This window comes from Rattus rattus, chromosome 10 (genome assembly GCF_011064425.1).
Source record: "Rattus rattus isolate New Zealand chromosome 10, Rrattus_CSIRO_v1, whole genome shotgun sequence".
NCBI lineage: Eukaryota > Metazoa > Chordata > Mammalia > Rodentia > Muridae > Rattus > Rattus rattus.
The window spans coordinates 66,501,733-66,516,759 of NC_046163.1; the positions used below are offsets into that span (position 1 = coordinate 66,501,733).

The 15,027-nt window shown below is 41.5% G+C and overlaps 1 protein-coding gene across 1 annotated transcript in view; it reads left to right on the forward strand.

The window, feature by feature from the left end:
- Positions 1-15,027, forward strand: part of Ush2a (usherin) — a 670,292-nt gene that overhangs the window by 112,724 nt on the left and 542,541 nt on the right. The window contains exons 11-12 of the mRNA XM_032915475.1: positions 4,513-4,708; positions 8,375-9,016. Coding sequence (XP_032771366.1) covers positions 4,513-4,708; positions 8,375-9,016 — 838 coding nt within the window. The remainder of the gene's footprint in view (positions 1-4,512; positions 4,709-8,374; positions 9,017-15,027) is intronic.

Sequence of the window (15,027 nt, forward strand, 5' to 3'; positions counted from 1 at the left end):
GGTTGCAGGGTTTTCCTTTCTCTGCCTTTCTTATGATGAAGAAGTGCTAGTTTATAACCTTCCATGCAACATCTCATTCAAACCGAACAGAAAGTGAGTTCGTCTTCCCACCTAAAGAAACCATGTAGACAAGTTGTATTAATTGCATCCAAGACCCCAAGCATTAGACATTAAAGAAAATGGCCCCTAGGGACAGGGACTAAATTTTATAGTTTTAAAGTTTACCCAGATGTCTTCCTTTAAGGAGTGTCTATACCAAGCTACGGGAAAGGGGCTGAGGGTTTTGGGAAACCAAAGTTGTTAGTATTTCAGAAAGAAGAGATGGACTCAGAGAAGTCATATGAGAGGTCCCCAGAGAATGTTCCATATGTCTTCAATGATTATTGTCATTTTACATGTAAAGAGCTAGAGGATACCATCCCACTGAGGAAGATTGAGGGTAAAAGCACTAAGCAGTCACAGACAACTGAGAAACTTCCGGGCGGGCAACAAAATAGAATAACCCATTCCAATCCACGATAAGATATATACTAAATCCCACTAATTTAAACTGTTTCGGAAGCTAAGGATATGTACAAATGTCAGGTGCATATGTTACAACAGTATATTACAAACATCATCAGTCTATTCGGGGTGTTTTTAAAGGTCGATGGGGAGGTAGTAGGTTTAAAAACAGAGACTTTACATAAGAAAACACTAGAGTGTATGAAATGAAAAACTGATTAGAATTGATAGTAGATTGTCCACTGAATAAAATATTAAGACACAGCGTAACAGCAATATAAATGAGACGAGGAGATAAAGATGACTGAGAATCGTGAAGGCGGTGTCGGTGAGCCGTCACACAAATTCACAAGACTTCATATGAAACCAAGTTCCCGGAGGAGAGGAAGGGGTTGGGACAGACAAACATATAGAAAGAAATAATAGCTAGAAATTCCCAAAGTTGTATATACAAACCATAAAGCCGCAGAGCCAAGAAGTCCAATAAAACACAGAGGGGAGAAGCACAAAGGAACCAACAAACAGGTGGATAATCATCAGATTCCTCAGGAATATTGATTGTTTCCTGTAGTGATGAAAGGAAGATGTTAAAGCATCATAGGGAAGACACACATTCCATACACAATAATCATCAGATGAAGACAGTCCTGACAGATAACGTAAGTGAGAAGAAAATGGAGCAGGAAAACACACAGAGAGATAGCACCACTTAATCTCTTGTCCACTGCAGCATCTTTCTGAGGGCAGGATGGACTTCGATTGTACAGTGTATACAGTTACAGCTCACTGCAGGAAGGACCAGCCATAGAAAATGGTTTGTAAAAGTACTTCAGAGGAAGTGAAATACTAAAGGTTCCACACATTCATACAGCAAAAGATGGTGCTCCAAAACCAGCAGTTCCTAATGTGCATTTCCTGGTCATTTAACTCTCTCTAAGTGGAAAGGGGAAGTTTAACCCAAATCAACATCACCTTCAAGAGTTTATAAGGTGGCACTGGTAAAGGGGCAGAAGGGAAGGGCTTTGAGGGTCTAAAAACACAGAGGAGCTAATTTTCCTCCTAGGTAGACTGTGTAAATATATATGAGAAAATGATAGTCATGTAATGAAAATAAGGCGAGGACATAAAAATGGGGTCAATAAGTTGCCGTGATACAAATTAGGAAGGGACAGAGAAGGAAGTGCATTCCTATTAGTGAAGAGAAGACAGTGGCGTGAGATGTCGGCCACAGCAATAACTGTGTCAGAGTTCGACATCCTAATACTCCATTTACAGGCGAGCGATCAGGAGGTGTGTGAAAATGGGATCTCACAAACTGAGCATGCGTGGCATGTGGGAACTACAGTTCAAGCAGGAGCAACACAACGGCTGAACAGAACCAGTGGGAAAACAGAGCTCACCAGCAGTAATTATGGCAAACCTGCAGTGACTCTGCTAACATCAAGAAATACAGATTTCACCACAGCCATTTTAAGGAGGCTACTAAAAACAGTTATAAATTGCAAAGGGGGGTAATTTTCATTTTAATGATAAGCAATACTAATTCTTAACACGTGTGTGCCCCAAACAAAATAACTGTGCATAGAAAGTAAACTTCAATAGAAGTGAATGAAAATAACAGAAAAATCTCCAATTTCATGAAGAAGAAAGACATCAATACCCCTGTCTTCAATAACCAGGAAAAACAAATGGACAGAAAATCAGTAAGGATATAGATTATGCCAACACTATCAACAGAGTTGACCCCATTGACACGAACAGAGCACTCAGTCCAACCGCAGTTGATCGTTGCTTGTGTTTTTGAAGTCTTCCGAAAATGTCTAGCAACATAGACCAAATTGGGCCATAAAGCACCTCCGAAAACTGTGCTTTACTTAAATCATATAAAGCATATTGATTAGTCGGCTAAATGACCAACCAGCAAGATATTCAGAAACATCACTAAAGCTTTAAAAACTGACCTACTTCTAGATAACCCAGAGACAAAAGAGTCAAAATGTCAATCGGAAGTCAGAGACGAAAGTTCAAATCCTGCAGTCTCCACCCTTGAATGGCCGAAGGGGGAAGATCCTGAATCTATAACCAATATGGACACTCTAACAAGACCCTGCATCAAAAGAAATATAAAGGGAGCCCACAAGAGACCAAGCTGCACATTACACAGCATGCAGGGGTCTCCCTGTCATTGAGGACAAGGAGAGGGGATGTGGGAGAGAGGGTGTTAGGGTTGGATAGGGAAGGGGGGCTGAGATCAGGAAGTGAATAAATACATTAATTACAATTTTAAACGGAGATAGATATTTAGAAAATATTTTGAGTCATTGGAAGTACCAACCAAACATAGCAGAATGTTGGAATGCCGACCTGGTAGAACATAATGGGCTATTCTGAGCCAGCCCAGGCTGCCTTTTGGAAGAAATTTCAAAGAGCTCACATCTCATAAAATGGGAAAGAATCCCACCCAAGCCATGCTTATGAACGTTGTTTCAAATTTGAGCCACATTTTGTGAACAGGTTTCACTTTCCTTTTGTAAACGTGTCTAATGGTGTTCAAGGCCAAACTATGATTCAGGCAAGATCATAACTGATCTAGACAGTGTTTTAAGCCTTGAAGAACAGGGAAATGATCCTGGCCTGAATATGAGGATACACGTGGCTGTTGTTGTGTTGTTGTCGTTGTTGTTGTTATTGTTGTTGTTGTCATCTGTAGTACCATCTTATCTGTCTTTCTTCCCAGTATTTGGAATCTCAATGCTAGTAGGGCATAAGATCTTAGAGACCAAACCACTGTCCTCTCATCCCATTTGACAGGGACATAGAGATGTGAATGAAAGCACAGTCAGCAGCGTTATATATGAGAACTGCTAGACATTGCTGATCAGGTCTGGAAAGATGGCCCTGTAGTTAAGAATACTCACCACTCTTTCAGAGTACCCAAGTACTCACAGCTTCCTATAACTCTAGAAGCAGGGAAATTCAACTGTTCCTGTCTCCTCTGGGAAGCAGGGAAATTCAACTATTCCTGCCTTCAAATCCACAAATCAATATGCATGTATGCAGATGTATACGTAACTAGAAACAAAATAAATCTTAAGAAAAGGCATCAGATTTTTTGAATTGACGGTTTACCTCAGAACTGGATCTAACTGGCATGGCCACACTTCAGTGACCTCCTTCAATTGTCTATGTAGCTGGGTGACCTAGGTGGGACTCATGTATCTGGTGACTGGCAAACAGTCTGTCCACCCTTTATTTTTTACAACTTAGCTATCTGCAGAACTGTTTTATCCTGAAATAAATGATTCCTATAAGCCCTCATTTCTTAGACAAGGTAAGATGAAGCAAAAATTATTCTTTTAAATCTGTTTTCTGAAAGCCCTTCCTCAGACATCAGAACCCATGTGTGTAACTAACAATTATATTAGCAGTCTGTGATGGACTTACTGTGAAATGAGACCACACGTAACTGAGAAAACACTGAAGTATTCCTCAAAGAGGATGCACATCAGAATCAGACTTCAGTGTTGTGCCGCTATCTACAGAGGGCTTTAATAACGGTCACACTTAAATGGGACCTTCTCGTCGCCGGGAGACTTGCTTCTTAATTTAAACACCTACATGCTCCAAACAGATTGGACCGACTAGATAGTAAATGGAAGGAGAGAGCTGGGGTTGTGAAGATTAAATTAGCTGCTGTCTCTTTTCTATTTTCAGGACTTGCATGCCTATATTCTGATTTCTTTATATAGTGCCTAAATGCTTAATTCCCTGTTTCCCCTTTAGTCATATGGGTCTATTCCATGGATCTATTTTCATTCACTTCTAAATTTTCTCCCTGCCGAAACTTCCCGTGTTTTCTGCCACGAGAGGCACAGCCTGACCACCTCCTTGTCTGTTTAACACTTCAAGAATTTTTTTCTCTCCTTCCTTCCCTGTCTTGTACCTAATGAGCAAATTATCTAAAAATAGATATGTTCATCATTCTACAAAATGTTGTATCTGCTGTAGGTTGGAGGCCAATGTGATTGTAAGAGACGTGTGTCTGGCAGACGATGCTTTCGGTGCCATGTTGGGTTCTATGGCCTGCAGGCGCTGGATCCTGATGGCTGCCGCCCCTGTAACTGTAATCCCTCTGGGACCGTGGATGGAGATATTACCTGTCACCACAATTCAGGCCAGTGCTCATGCAAAGCGAACGTTATTGGTACGTATGATGCCCGGGTTTACAGTCACATCTGTATTCCCATCTAGGGGAAGAAAAAGCCTCTATTTGATTTCTTTCACTGAAGGGTAAAACTTGACTTTCTTGCTCAAGGCTGGGAAATACAGTTCAGATGAAATTAGCCGTCTTTACGAAAATGACTAAATTAATAATTCTATCCAGCTATAGTTTGAAGCTTAGTTTAATCAACCCTTTAGAAGTTCCTTCAGTCAGTAGAGGCTCTAGGTACATGGACTTGACTAATAACTCACAGAAAAATGTAATTTGCCGGCTACATAGATGTTTCTTTTAGAAAAATTAGCACTTTTTCGAAATGTTTTACACTTAACAAGTTCTAAGCAAGTCATTTCCCTGCTAGTTTTAATAGACCAAAATAAATGGATTTTTTTTCCCGAGACGTTCTGCACTAAAGGGTACTTTGTGATAAATCTTTTCATTTTTTTCTATTATATTTCTTTGAACTGTCCCTATGAAATGCAGAGGGAGTCAACATAATTCCACACATCATGTTTACTGCTGGAGTTACTCATAAAGGGTCACATAATTTTAATTTTGTAATTCCGTACCAAGTTGATTATAATAAACCGCGGACCTCAGTGTTATTTATCATTTTTTTATACAAGACATGCCTTTTTGTTTGTTACTCCCACAGGTATTTTTCAGAAATTAGATTTGATTATAGCAATTTATTACATCCAGGGCTTTTGAGGGGAACCACCGCCACATAAGGACAAAATTTATCAAGTGCCCAAAATGCACCACGCACATAATGCACTTTGAAATTTTGATGTATGAGAATATTATGAGGGGAAAGTTTGCTGATGAAGTGCGCCCTGTGTTCTAACTGTGCATGCCCTGGCTCCTGCATGAAGTTTAAAAAACAAAACCAAAAAACATTTCTATTGTCACCTAAGACACCAAGTCCTGTGTGGTTTTACTGAGTCTGACCTGAACTTCAAAATAATAAAACTGCCTACCAGTGATAATATACACCACACATAGACAGACACAGACACATGCATGCATGCATACATATGCATGTTTATGTGTGTATTTACATGTAATTCTGAATGATGTATTTTTGTGTGATATAATCCAATCTGTTTCTTTCGTGCACACAGATACAAAACTCCACCTCTCTGGTACACAAACATTTTAGTTAATCAAAAGATGATGGACAGGTCTGATGACATCACCCAGGGCCCCTCTGGCTTAAGGAAAGATTACATAAAAGTGGACAATATTATTCCTGCCTTTAATTATGGCAAGCACACAAACACTAACTTATAAAAACAAAGTCTAGCTGACTTGTGGAGGGCAGCTTGACTCTGTGTGTGCGAGGAGTGACATGCAGAATTACTTCTGTGTGGCTTTCTTTGTTCTTAGGTACGAGACGCGTTTTAAATTCAGGATACAGAAACACGAGTTAACCCATGCCTTTGTACACAATGGAGTGGCGGCTTCTCCATTTCTGTGACATGTGCCCTGTGGTAGTGTGATCCCACAGCCTGGAAAATAAAGAAATCTTAATTACTCGTAATTCATCGTGATCCGTGCCATTTATTATTGCCCTTTACTCACGCCGTAAACATTGTCCGGCAGGGAAGTATAAATATGTATTTTGTGAAGATTAAACCCTCGGTTTAGCAGTACTCTAAATGGTGACTTCCAGAGCGAATCTTCCGCAAGTGAAAGACTTTTAATAAAATTGCAAACTCGACGTGAATATATATTTTCCTAATAGGATTAGCGACCGTCCTTGCCGAAGATTACCTCGTTAATAGGAAGAAACAAACCCCCTGAAAATACAAGGGTGTGTGGCGTGTGTTTCAGGAGGCAAACTGTTTGAGTTAACAAAACTGTTAAATCTTACTAATGATTCTATCACCAGTAAAATACATTACCACCAATAATTTTATTAAAGTGGGTCATTCATCTAGAATAAAGAGGGAGAAGCCTGAGAATTAAATGCCAAGTGTGCGAACTCGCCTGCACTTGTTAGCTGCGAGTGTGATGCCCTGTAGGCCTCCGTGAGTATCGTTAGGAATAGATTACCTGTCAGGAATATGTATGGAGTATTCAAATAAGCACTGTGCATATTTTTAAAACTGATCTGATATGAATCCATGTAGACCGATTTTAATAGTTCAAAATGAGTCATAATTCTTGTTAACAATACAGTTATTTTTAAAATTTGCAGCAATCGCGGTCCTTTTTATTTTCCTTATTGAAATTAAATGATATGCCTTAGGTGAGCCATTCATCATGGTTAAAGAACTTGCCTTCCGCTGGAGTTTGAATGAATTTTTACCCACATACATACATATTAGGCATTTTTTTTTTTTTTTTTTTTTGCAGCTTAGGGCTACTTTCCTCCGTATCAGTGCCTGAGCGTGTGTTCGACTCTTGTTTTAGGGACAAGTTTTTATTACAATTATAGTTTGAAATAGATGTCTCCATTGTTTCAAAGCAATGAGGGCAGCAGGTATTTATGGTCACAGACCTGTGAAGTCGGCGTACTGTAAAGGCAGGCTCTGCGTTTGAGCGCCACGCCCCTGCATTCTTTGGAATCCCTTTCCGTGGCTGCAACCTTTCTCTTGAGACTAACGTGAGTTGTCAGAGGTTTAAGTTTCGGTGAGGAAACATTCTTCTCCATTTGCAAACTGCATGTTTGCGCTCCTTTGAACAGGAGCAGCACGAGGCTCTGTCCGCGTTCACTCCGTGCTTGAACAGGTGTGTTTGGGTCACGTGGTTTTGACAAGCGCCCAGACTGCTGTATGAGCCAAGGCAAGCGTAATTTATATTAATTGAAAATGATAAAATATAGGGCCTACAAAGGATTAAAATAAAAATTACTCTGGATAAGTTATATGTATGCGGATTATTTAGTTTTTAACAGCTGAATGTAAATGCGCCCGTTGCCCTCACAGAGCAACGTTTTGTTTGTGCTTCTACCCCGGGCTTTAAAGGTATAGTCAACAAATACAAACTTGGTGTATTTGTAGGATACAACATGGCACTTTGGCATGCAGACAACTTGTGAAATGGTTGTTTGAGGCTAATTGGCGTATCTACTGTCCACATGCCTAACATACTTGCAGTAAAGACTACTAAAATTTATTCTTTTACCGGTTTTTGCGTGTATGCTTTAAAACAGTTTACCACTGAGATTCTAACCACAGTGATAGGGAAGTGATCTCAGGTCCAGTTTATTCTGCCTATCTGACATTTTATACCCTGCTTATCCTCCTAGAAAAATCTTTAGTTCTCTTCAGGCGATTTCTGGTTTTTAGAAAAGTTACATTCGAGCGGCCATGCACATTTCTTTTTATTCTTCCAAACCTATTCTACTCTAATAATTTTGATGTTCGTGAAAGTGGGTGAGTCCCCATGCGTGCAGCAGAAGTAACACATGTATCCTGCACTTTTGTATCGTGTTGTTTAGCAATGAAATTCCACAAAGCACCCCGCTCTCCGCTTGCATGCGAGAACTAAATCAGTGCCACCATGGCATTTCGCATAGATGGCCATCCTGGAGTGGTCCTCTCTGTGGTTCGGCTGTGTTCAATGTTTGACCTTCAGCCCTCTTCAGGGACGCTGTCCCTCCTTCTCCCTCCCCTCACCCTTTCAAATGTGCTTTGTTTCCAGGGCTCCGATGCGATCGCTGCAGTTTCGGATTTAAGTTTCTCCGGAGTTTGAATGCTGATGGATGTGAACCTTGCCATTGTAACCTCCATGGCTCGGTGAACCAACTCTGTGACCCACTCTCTGGGCAGTGCGTGTGCAAGAAGGAAGCTAAAGGACTTAGGTGTGACGCTTGCAGAGAAAACTTTTATGGGCTGCCCTGGAGTGCTTGTGAGGTCTGTGATTGCAACAGAGCTGGCACCCAGGCTGGGACCGTGTGTGACGCTGAGACAGGGCAGTGCGTTTGTAAGCCCAGTGTCGGAGGGAGACGATGTAGTGAGTGTAAAGAAGGGTACTTCAACCTACGTCAGAATGATTCCCACCTCTGCTTGCCTTGTAACTGTGAGAAGACCGGGACAGTAAACGGCTCTCTGCTGTGTGACAAGTCAACTGGGCAGTGTCCCTGCAAATTAGGGGTAACTGGTCTACGCTGCCATCAGTGCGAGCCTCACAGGTTCAATTTGACGGTGGACAACCTTCAAGGGTGTCAGGCGTGCGAGTGTGACTCCTTGGGGACATTACCTGGAAGCACTTGTGACCCCGTCAGTGGCCAGTGCCTATGCCTACCTCATCGACAAGGAAGAAGGTGTGAGCGGTGTCAGCCAGGTAAGAGAGACTCGCTGTCAGTTCGATGACTGCAGGTAATCCCTCTGTTTCTGGTTGCAGCTTCTAAAGAATGGGTGTTCAACACCATCGCTGCATTTCTGCCATCCACACTGAGCTATTTGACCTGCTTGAGGCTGTCTTGTCTGTGTGTTTGCTGTTTGTGGGGAAGGGGGGCACCTTGCAGGAATCGAACATACTTCCTGAGAGAGGAATGCTATAATTTTACCTTGACATGTGTGAATTTTTAATCAGTTAAAAGATATGTAACTGAGAAAAAGGGTTATTATTTTGTGTATTTTTTAAAAAGGAGAATTTGACCTAATCATCTGTATAATATTGAATATCTAGATGATGGATCAAACTTCTAAATGAAGTGGCTGGTAAAAATATTTTTAAAGAAAGGGATGCACACTGTGGCACCATAAGGATACATCTAGGATTGTTTGTGAATGCTGTCATATAATTAAATAGATGGCTGTCTGATTTCACTGTTTAGAAGCCCGTCTTTTCAATTGTTTCCTGGTAGGAGTAAAGACCTTCGCCTTTTAAAATAATTTTAATCAAAGTAAAACTTTACAATGAGTTGGTCATATTTTAAGTACAGCTGAAGCTACATGGATCTAGGAAAATTGCAGGAGTTTGTTCTTCGCTGGGGTCTACAACACTTTAGCCATGGGTCCTTGGCTGGGTTAAGCAGAGGTTATCTCCTACCGAGTTGGCCTTAAGTCCAGGGAGGTAACTGTTGGTTACTCCCAATATATGTGCCCTTAGTTCACCACTGGGAGTATCTTGTCAGCAGAGAAAGGAAATGAATTCAAGAGGGGCTTGGGGACAACATGAAATGGAAGATGTGTGGATGCGGGGGTGGGGTACGTATGATGCAAATGTAGTGTTCCTACTCCTAAGGGGAAAACGAGATGGATAAAGCTGCTTAATGAGTGATCCCATGAACTTCTTGAAAGTCAGTAAAACATAACTTTATAAGAATAAAGCTAAGATCAGTGCTTGCCAGGAGCTGAGCGAGAGACACTGTGAGAGGTTCAGATACGTTAGTATCGTCTAAACTTCGACTGTGTGAGTAGCTACATAACCACCGGTTCTCAAAATCCATTGATACACACAAGTAAATATAGGAAATGTCACTTTAAGAAACTATGCTACAGTAAACCTGAGTAAAAGAAATCCCACCCCCAACCCCACCCCCCACCCCACCCCACCCCCCCGCCAGGCTACAACATTCATATTCTTCTTTCTTCCCCACAATGAGGCTTCCCAGTTCCCTCTTCCTCCCTTCTTCCCCCTCTGTGGGTGTTTGTCCACCATGTGTTCCTGATGATGCCTAGGATTCTAGTCTCAGTCGTGCAGATGGGCTTACAGTCCACCTGCCTTTTCCAGTTCCACGAGGGGAGGCAGGGGGTGGGGAGCATCTCTTTGCTTGTTTCGACAGGATTTGCACCCCCTAGCTAACTCAGCATGGTCAGAGATGTCAGGACATCTAAAGTGATCAGCATACCCAGGAATCTGTTTTAACTTGGTGTAAGGAGTGGGTGTCCCCAGGAAGTAAGATCATTGTGGAGAGCCCGGCCATCAGGCTTGTGAACACAGCTGCTACTTCTGTGCCTTTCCCCCTTGAGCAACCTCTCAAATTTGCAGTCTCTTGAGGTTTTGCTCTCCTGAACTGGTTTTGTGTTCTTTCTTTAAACACTCTTTTCCTTTAAAAAGATGTCTAATTTTCTCCTGCATGGTGGATAACCAGGAATCCGCATCCTTGATTTTCAGTGGTAAAGGGGTTCCAACAGGTCCAGTGATGCATATTTTGCCTAATTATCTTCTGGTAAAATTAAATGTTTCATTCTGACTGGATTGTGTACACACTGTGCATGTCACCTGTTCTAAACAACTTTTCTGATTTTGGATAAAACTCTAAAACAAAGCTTCTCCTTTTGAAGAAGGTCTGACACATCCTCCAGGTATCTGGACACTCTTAACAACCCTGACTGTGGTCTTCTGTGTGTTGTGTCAATGCAGACATAGAGAAAAGTAAACATCAGCTCTACAGGGGAAGAACAGGCTTTTCTTTCTCTGTGCGCCATGGACTTCTGCCTCATCTGGATCCTTCTTGGACAGAATTCTTCTAGTCTTACATTTCTTTCCATCTTGGTCCTAACCGGGGTGACCCATTGTTTCCATCTTTCTGCTGTTTGCCTTCAGGAGCTCTCTGCAATGGAGTGCTCTCCCAAATGCTCTGCAGTCACATATAACAAAAGGAACCTCACCTTTGCAGATACTTTCCAATTCACCCTTTTCAGGCAACTCAGCTACTCTGGTTCTGGCTTTAGTGTGGGTGTCTGTAGGGCAGGGGGCAGGAGAACTAGTCACAAAGATATTCCTGTCTCCCTGTCCCTAGTGCTGGAATTACAGGTGCACACTACCACACCCAGCTTTGTAACTTGGGTTTCTCTGGACTGAACTCAGGTCTTTATACTTCTGTGGCATTTTCTATCTTAAAGTTAATTCGTCTTGGTACTTCCATGGCCAGCCAGTATAGGATACTTTGCCATTACCCAGACTATTGGTTACCAAATCTCTATTTCTTCTAGAACTAGATTGAAACCGAGCTATGTATTAGCATGTGTAGGATTGGTTGATTTCTTTCGATAAAAGTTCTCATTTGAAAGAACTGCCTAACTTCTCATTGTACGTTTAGTGAACCAGAAATATTTTCTAAACATTAAACATCAGTGTCTTAAAAGGTGAGTTCATTCAAACCTCTGTAAATAGGTAATCATCATAAGGCAACTTTGAAAATGCGCTAACGTTTATTCCATGCGCTGTTAATTATTTGAGTCTGGAAAGACGTTCCAGTTCTAGAAATCATGTTACACTCTCATTCCTAGTGCCTTCGATATGTTACTTCTCTTTGTGAAAGTTGTGTGGATCTGTGTAAGCAGAGGAAGCATTCCTTTGTGTATATATGCCACACTTTACTTTATCTAGCCATCAGTCGAGGGTGAAGAGAACGGGATCCTGCCACTTGAGACACCCTGTGTAGAACCAGAGGTCAGGCGTTTAAGTGACATAAGCCAGGCTAAGGACAGCTGGCCAAGTGTGAGCTCACCCTTATGCGGGAGGCTGCTCAGTTGGGATCACATAAGCACAGGGTAGGGAATAGGTAACAGACAGTGGGAAGTGTAGGAAGGTGGAAAAAGTGGTAACTGGGTTCTAAGAAGTTTTGTCCTGCCACTGAGGAGTGGAGTGAATATGTAATGTCCTAAACACTTCTAAAGGGATAGTCACAAAGGCATCTTTGTTTGCTTTTAATTTTTTAATTAATATATTTATTAATTCCTTGAAAATTTCACATATTATTTTGCTCATATTCTCCCCCTTTTTCTACCCCTAATTCCTCTTGTTTCCACTCACAGTCTATTCCCCTAAGTTCCTGTCTCTCTTTTTAAAATTTAATAACCCATCAAGTCTAATTTGCATTGTCTATATCCTTCTGGGTATGGGGTCATCCAGTCTCATGCGACTGACCTACAGGAGCCACACCCTTAAAGAGAACTGAGGTGCCCTTCTCTGAAAACCACTGGCTGTCCATGATTAAGGGTAAGGGTTCGTGAACCCCTTCTCATGCCAGGTCAGATGCTAACTGGCTTAATCTCGTACAGATTGTACAGCAACCACAACTGCTGTGAACTCATGGACATATCAGTCCTATCATGTCCAGAAAACACACATACACACACACACACACACACACACACACGTGTGCACATACGCATATATATATGTATATATGTGTGTGTGTGTGTGTGTGTGTGTGTATAATTGATCCAGTATATGTTGTTGTGTGTCAGTTTTTAAGGGCCAAATTAAATTTAAACTTGATGCAAAAATGGAGTAGGTGAAGGTAGCATTAAAAGGAGAATGCTTATGTCATTAAGAATGTCAACCTCTTGGCTGGAAAGATTTCTAAATAGTGCAGGGCCCTTGTATTTCTTGCAGAGGACCAAGGTTCAATTCTGAGTACACACCAGGTGACTCATAGCCACTCATAACTCCAGTTTCAAGGGATCAGACACCCTCGTCTGGCCTCTATAGGCACAGATGTGTTAGTGTTGCATAGACATACAAAGTATCCACCTGTATATAATTAATCCATTAATTAAATTTACAACAGAATGGGAATCTCATATGATAATTTAGTGGGAAACACAAGAAAGAGGGAGGGGGGATGTGATTAAGGGACCCAGTTATTATAACTGCTGACTTGTTCGTGGCCACCATTTGCCTTCAGCATTCAACAGCTCTGATCTTCTTCCAGCATCCGTTACTACTCAGTAGCAGACAGTACTGTGTCTGAGTAAGTATATGAATGCTGCCCACTGCTGCTTCCTTCTACTCTCAAACCCTTGGTCAAGACCTCTTTGCATGTCCACAGAGAACTAACTGCAAGAGAGACTTCCGTATATCTGTGTACGTATATGTACATGTATTAAACACATGAGCCCCTGTTACAAGAATGGAAGAGACATTGATTGATACAGATAATTACCAGATCTCAGTGGCACCAACCACCCTGAGTGTTTAAAAGTCTCTGAATAGCAAACTGGATAGGAGTTGTCCTTTGCCTGTAAGGCTCACTGAAGGGTGATCTCCATAGAAGCAGAAACTGCCGTATGCAGAGGAACGGCAGACTGAGCTTGTCATTATTCCTTAGTTTTTCTTCTTTGTTTCCGGTCTTCCTTATTTAAGATTACAAGTGCTCCATTCAAAGAACAGCCCAATCAGCTACTCTCATTATGGATAGGATGCCTGAGTATTTCTCAGGCTCTCCAACTAAGGAAACTCCTGACCAAGCATCCTCAAAGTGTAAGATATTAGCCTGTCTTTGTACACATGCTAGCTGAATTAGGTAGCCCTTGTCCCAAAGACACCAATGCTCTAAGAAATTAAATAGGTGCAGAGTAAACCAGATACAGAAATGCTTTGAGCATGGGCATTATTCTTTTTCAAAGTGGCTGTTACACCCACTTTGCCTTCCTTTAAAGGAGATGGCCATTGTCCCCACCCTTTTGGAAGGAGTTTTATGGCCTCTCTAGTTAGGTAAAGAGAAAAAAAAAAGAGTTAGTCTCCTAAAGGATAAGCAACAATAGCAGTTAAATTCCAAGTAGACAGCTGAGGTGGTTCTGAGGTTGGAGGTACCAGGGCAGAATCAAGGCAGGAGTGGGGTTGGCATTAGGGGTACCCGATGAGGATTGGGTAGAAATAAAGATGGAGAGTAGTTTCTAGTATCTTCTCCCTTTTTAGTTCAATTGTATGTTTCCTAGGATTCTCATGGTTGCAGTTTTACAAACTGTGATTTAAAGGAGTAAATCTGCCCCCGAAGCCCTCTGTTTTAGTTCTACTATGTTCAACTGCGCCATGGCGTTCAGTCCTTTTATACTTATTCAAATGTAATGTTTTTAATATTGTCCATTGTTTGTTCCCACTTACTCTTGTACTTTCTTTAATTGCACTTTGGGTGTGTGCATGTGTGAGTGAGTGAGTGTGTGTTTGTGGGGCCGAGGACAACTTTGGGGAGTTAGTCCTCTCCTTCTCCCACGAGGGTTCTGGAAATAGATTCAGGTCATCAGTGTCTTTATCCTCAGAGACCTCTCGCCATCCTGTTGGCTGTTTTTGAATTTAGAAACTATGTCTGGTCAGTCCATGAGTGCATAGTTCCCCATATGAATCCTAGCATTTCTTTTCTGTGGCTCTGTCTGTGCTCAAGGACGACTGCTGTGACCCCTTTTGAGCTAGCCATATACAGATTATACTTCTTATCTTGATTTAAAAAAAAAAGTGTTTGCCTTTGAAATTATTACCTTATTGAAATTGTTCAGGTATTTTTAAGAACCGAACTCTGTGACTCAGAACATTGGCCATTTTTCCTACTCCATTTCCTACACTCATTGTTTCCCCACGAATGTTGCAGTTGGTAGAACTCAGCAGCTTGAGCGTCCTCT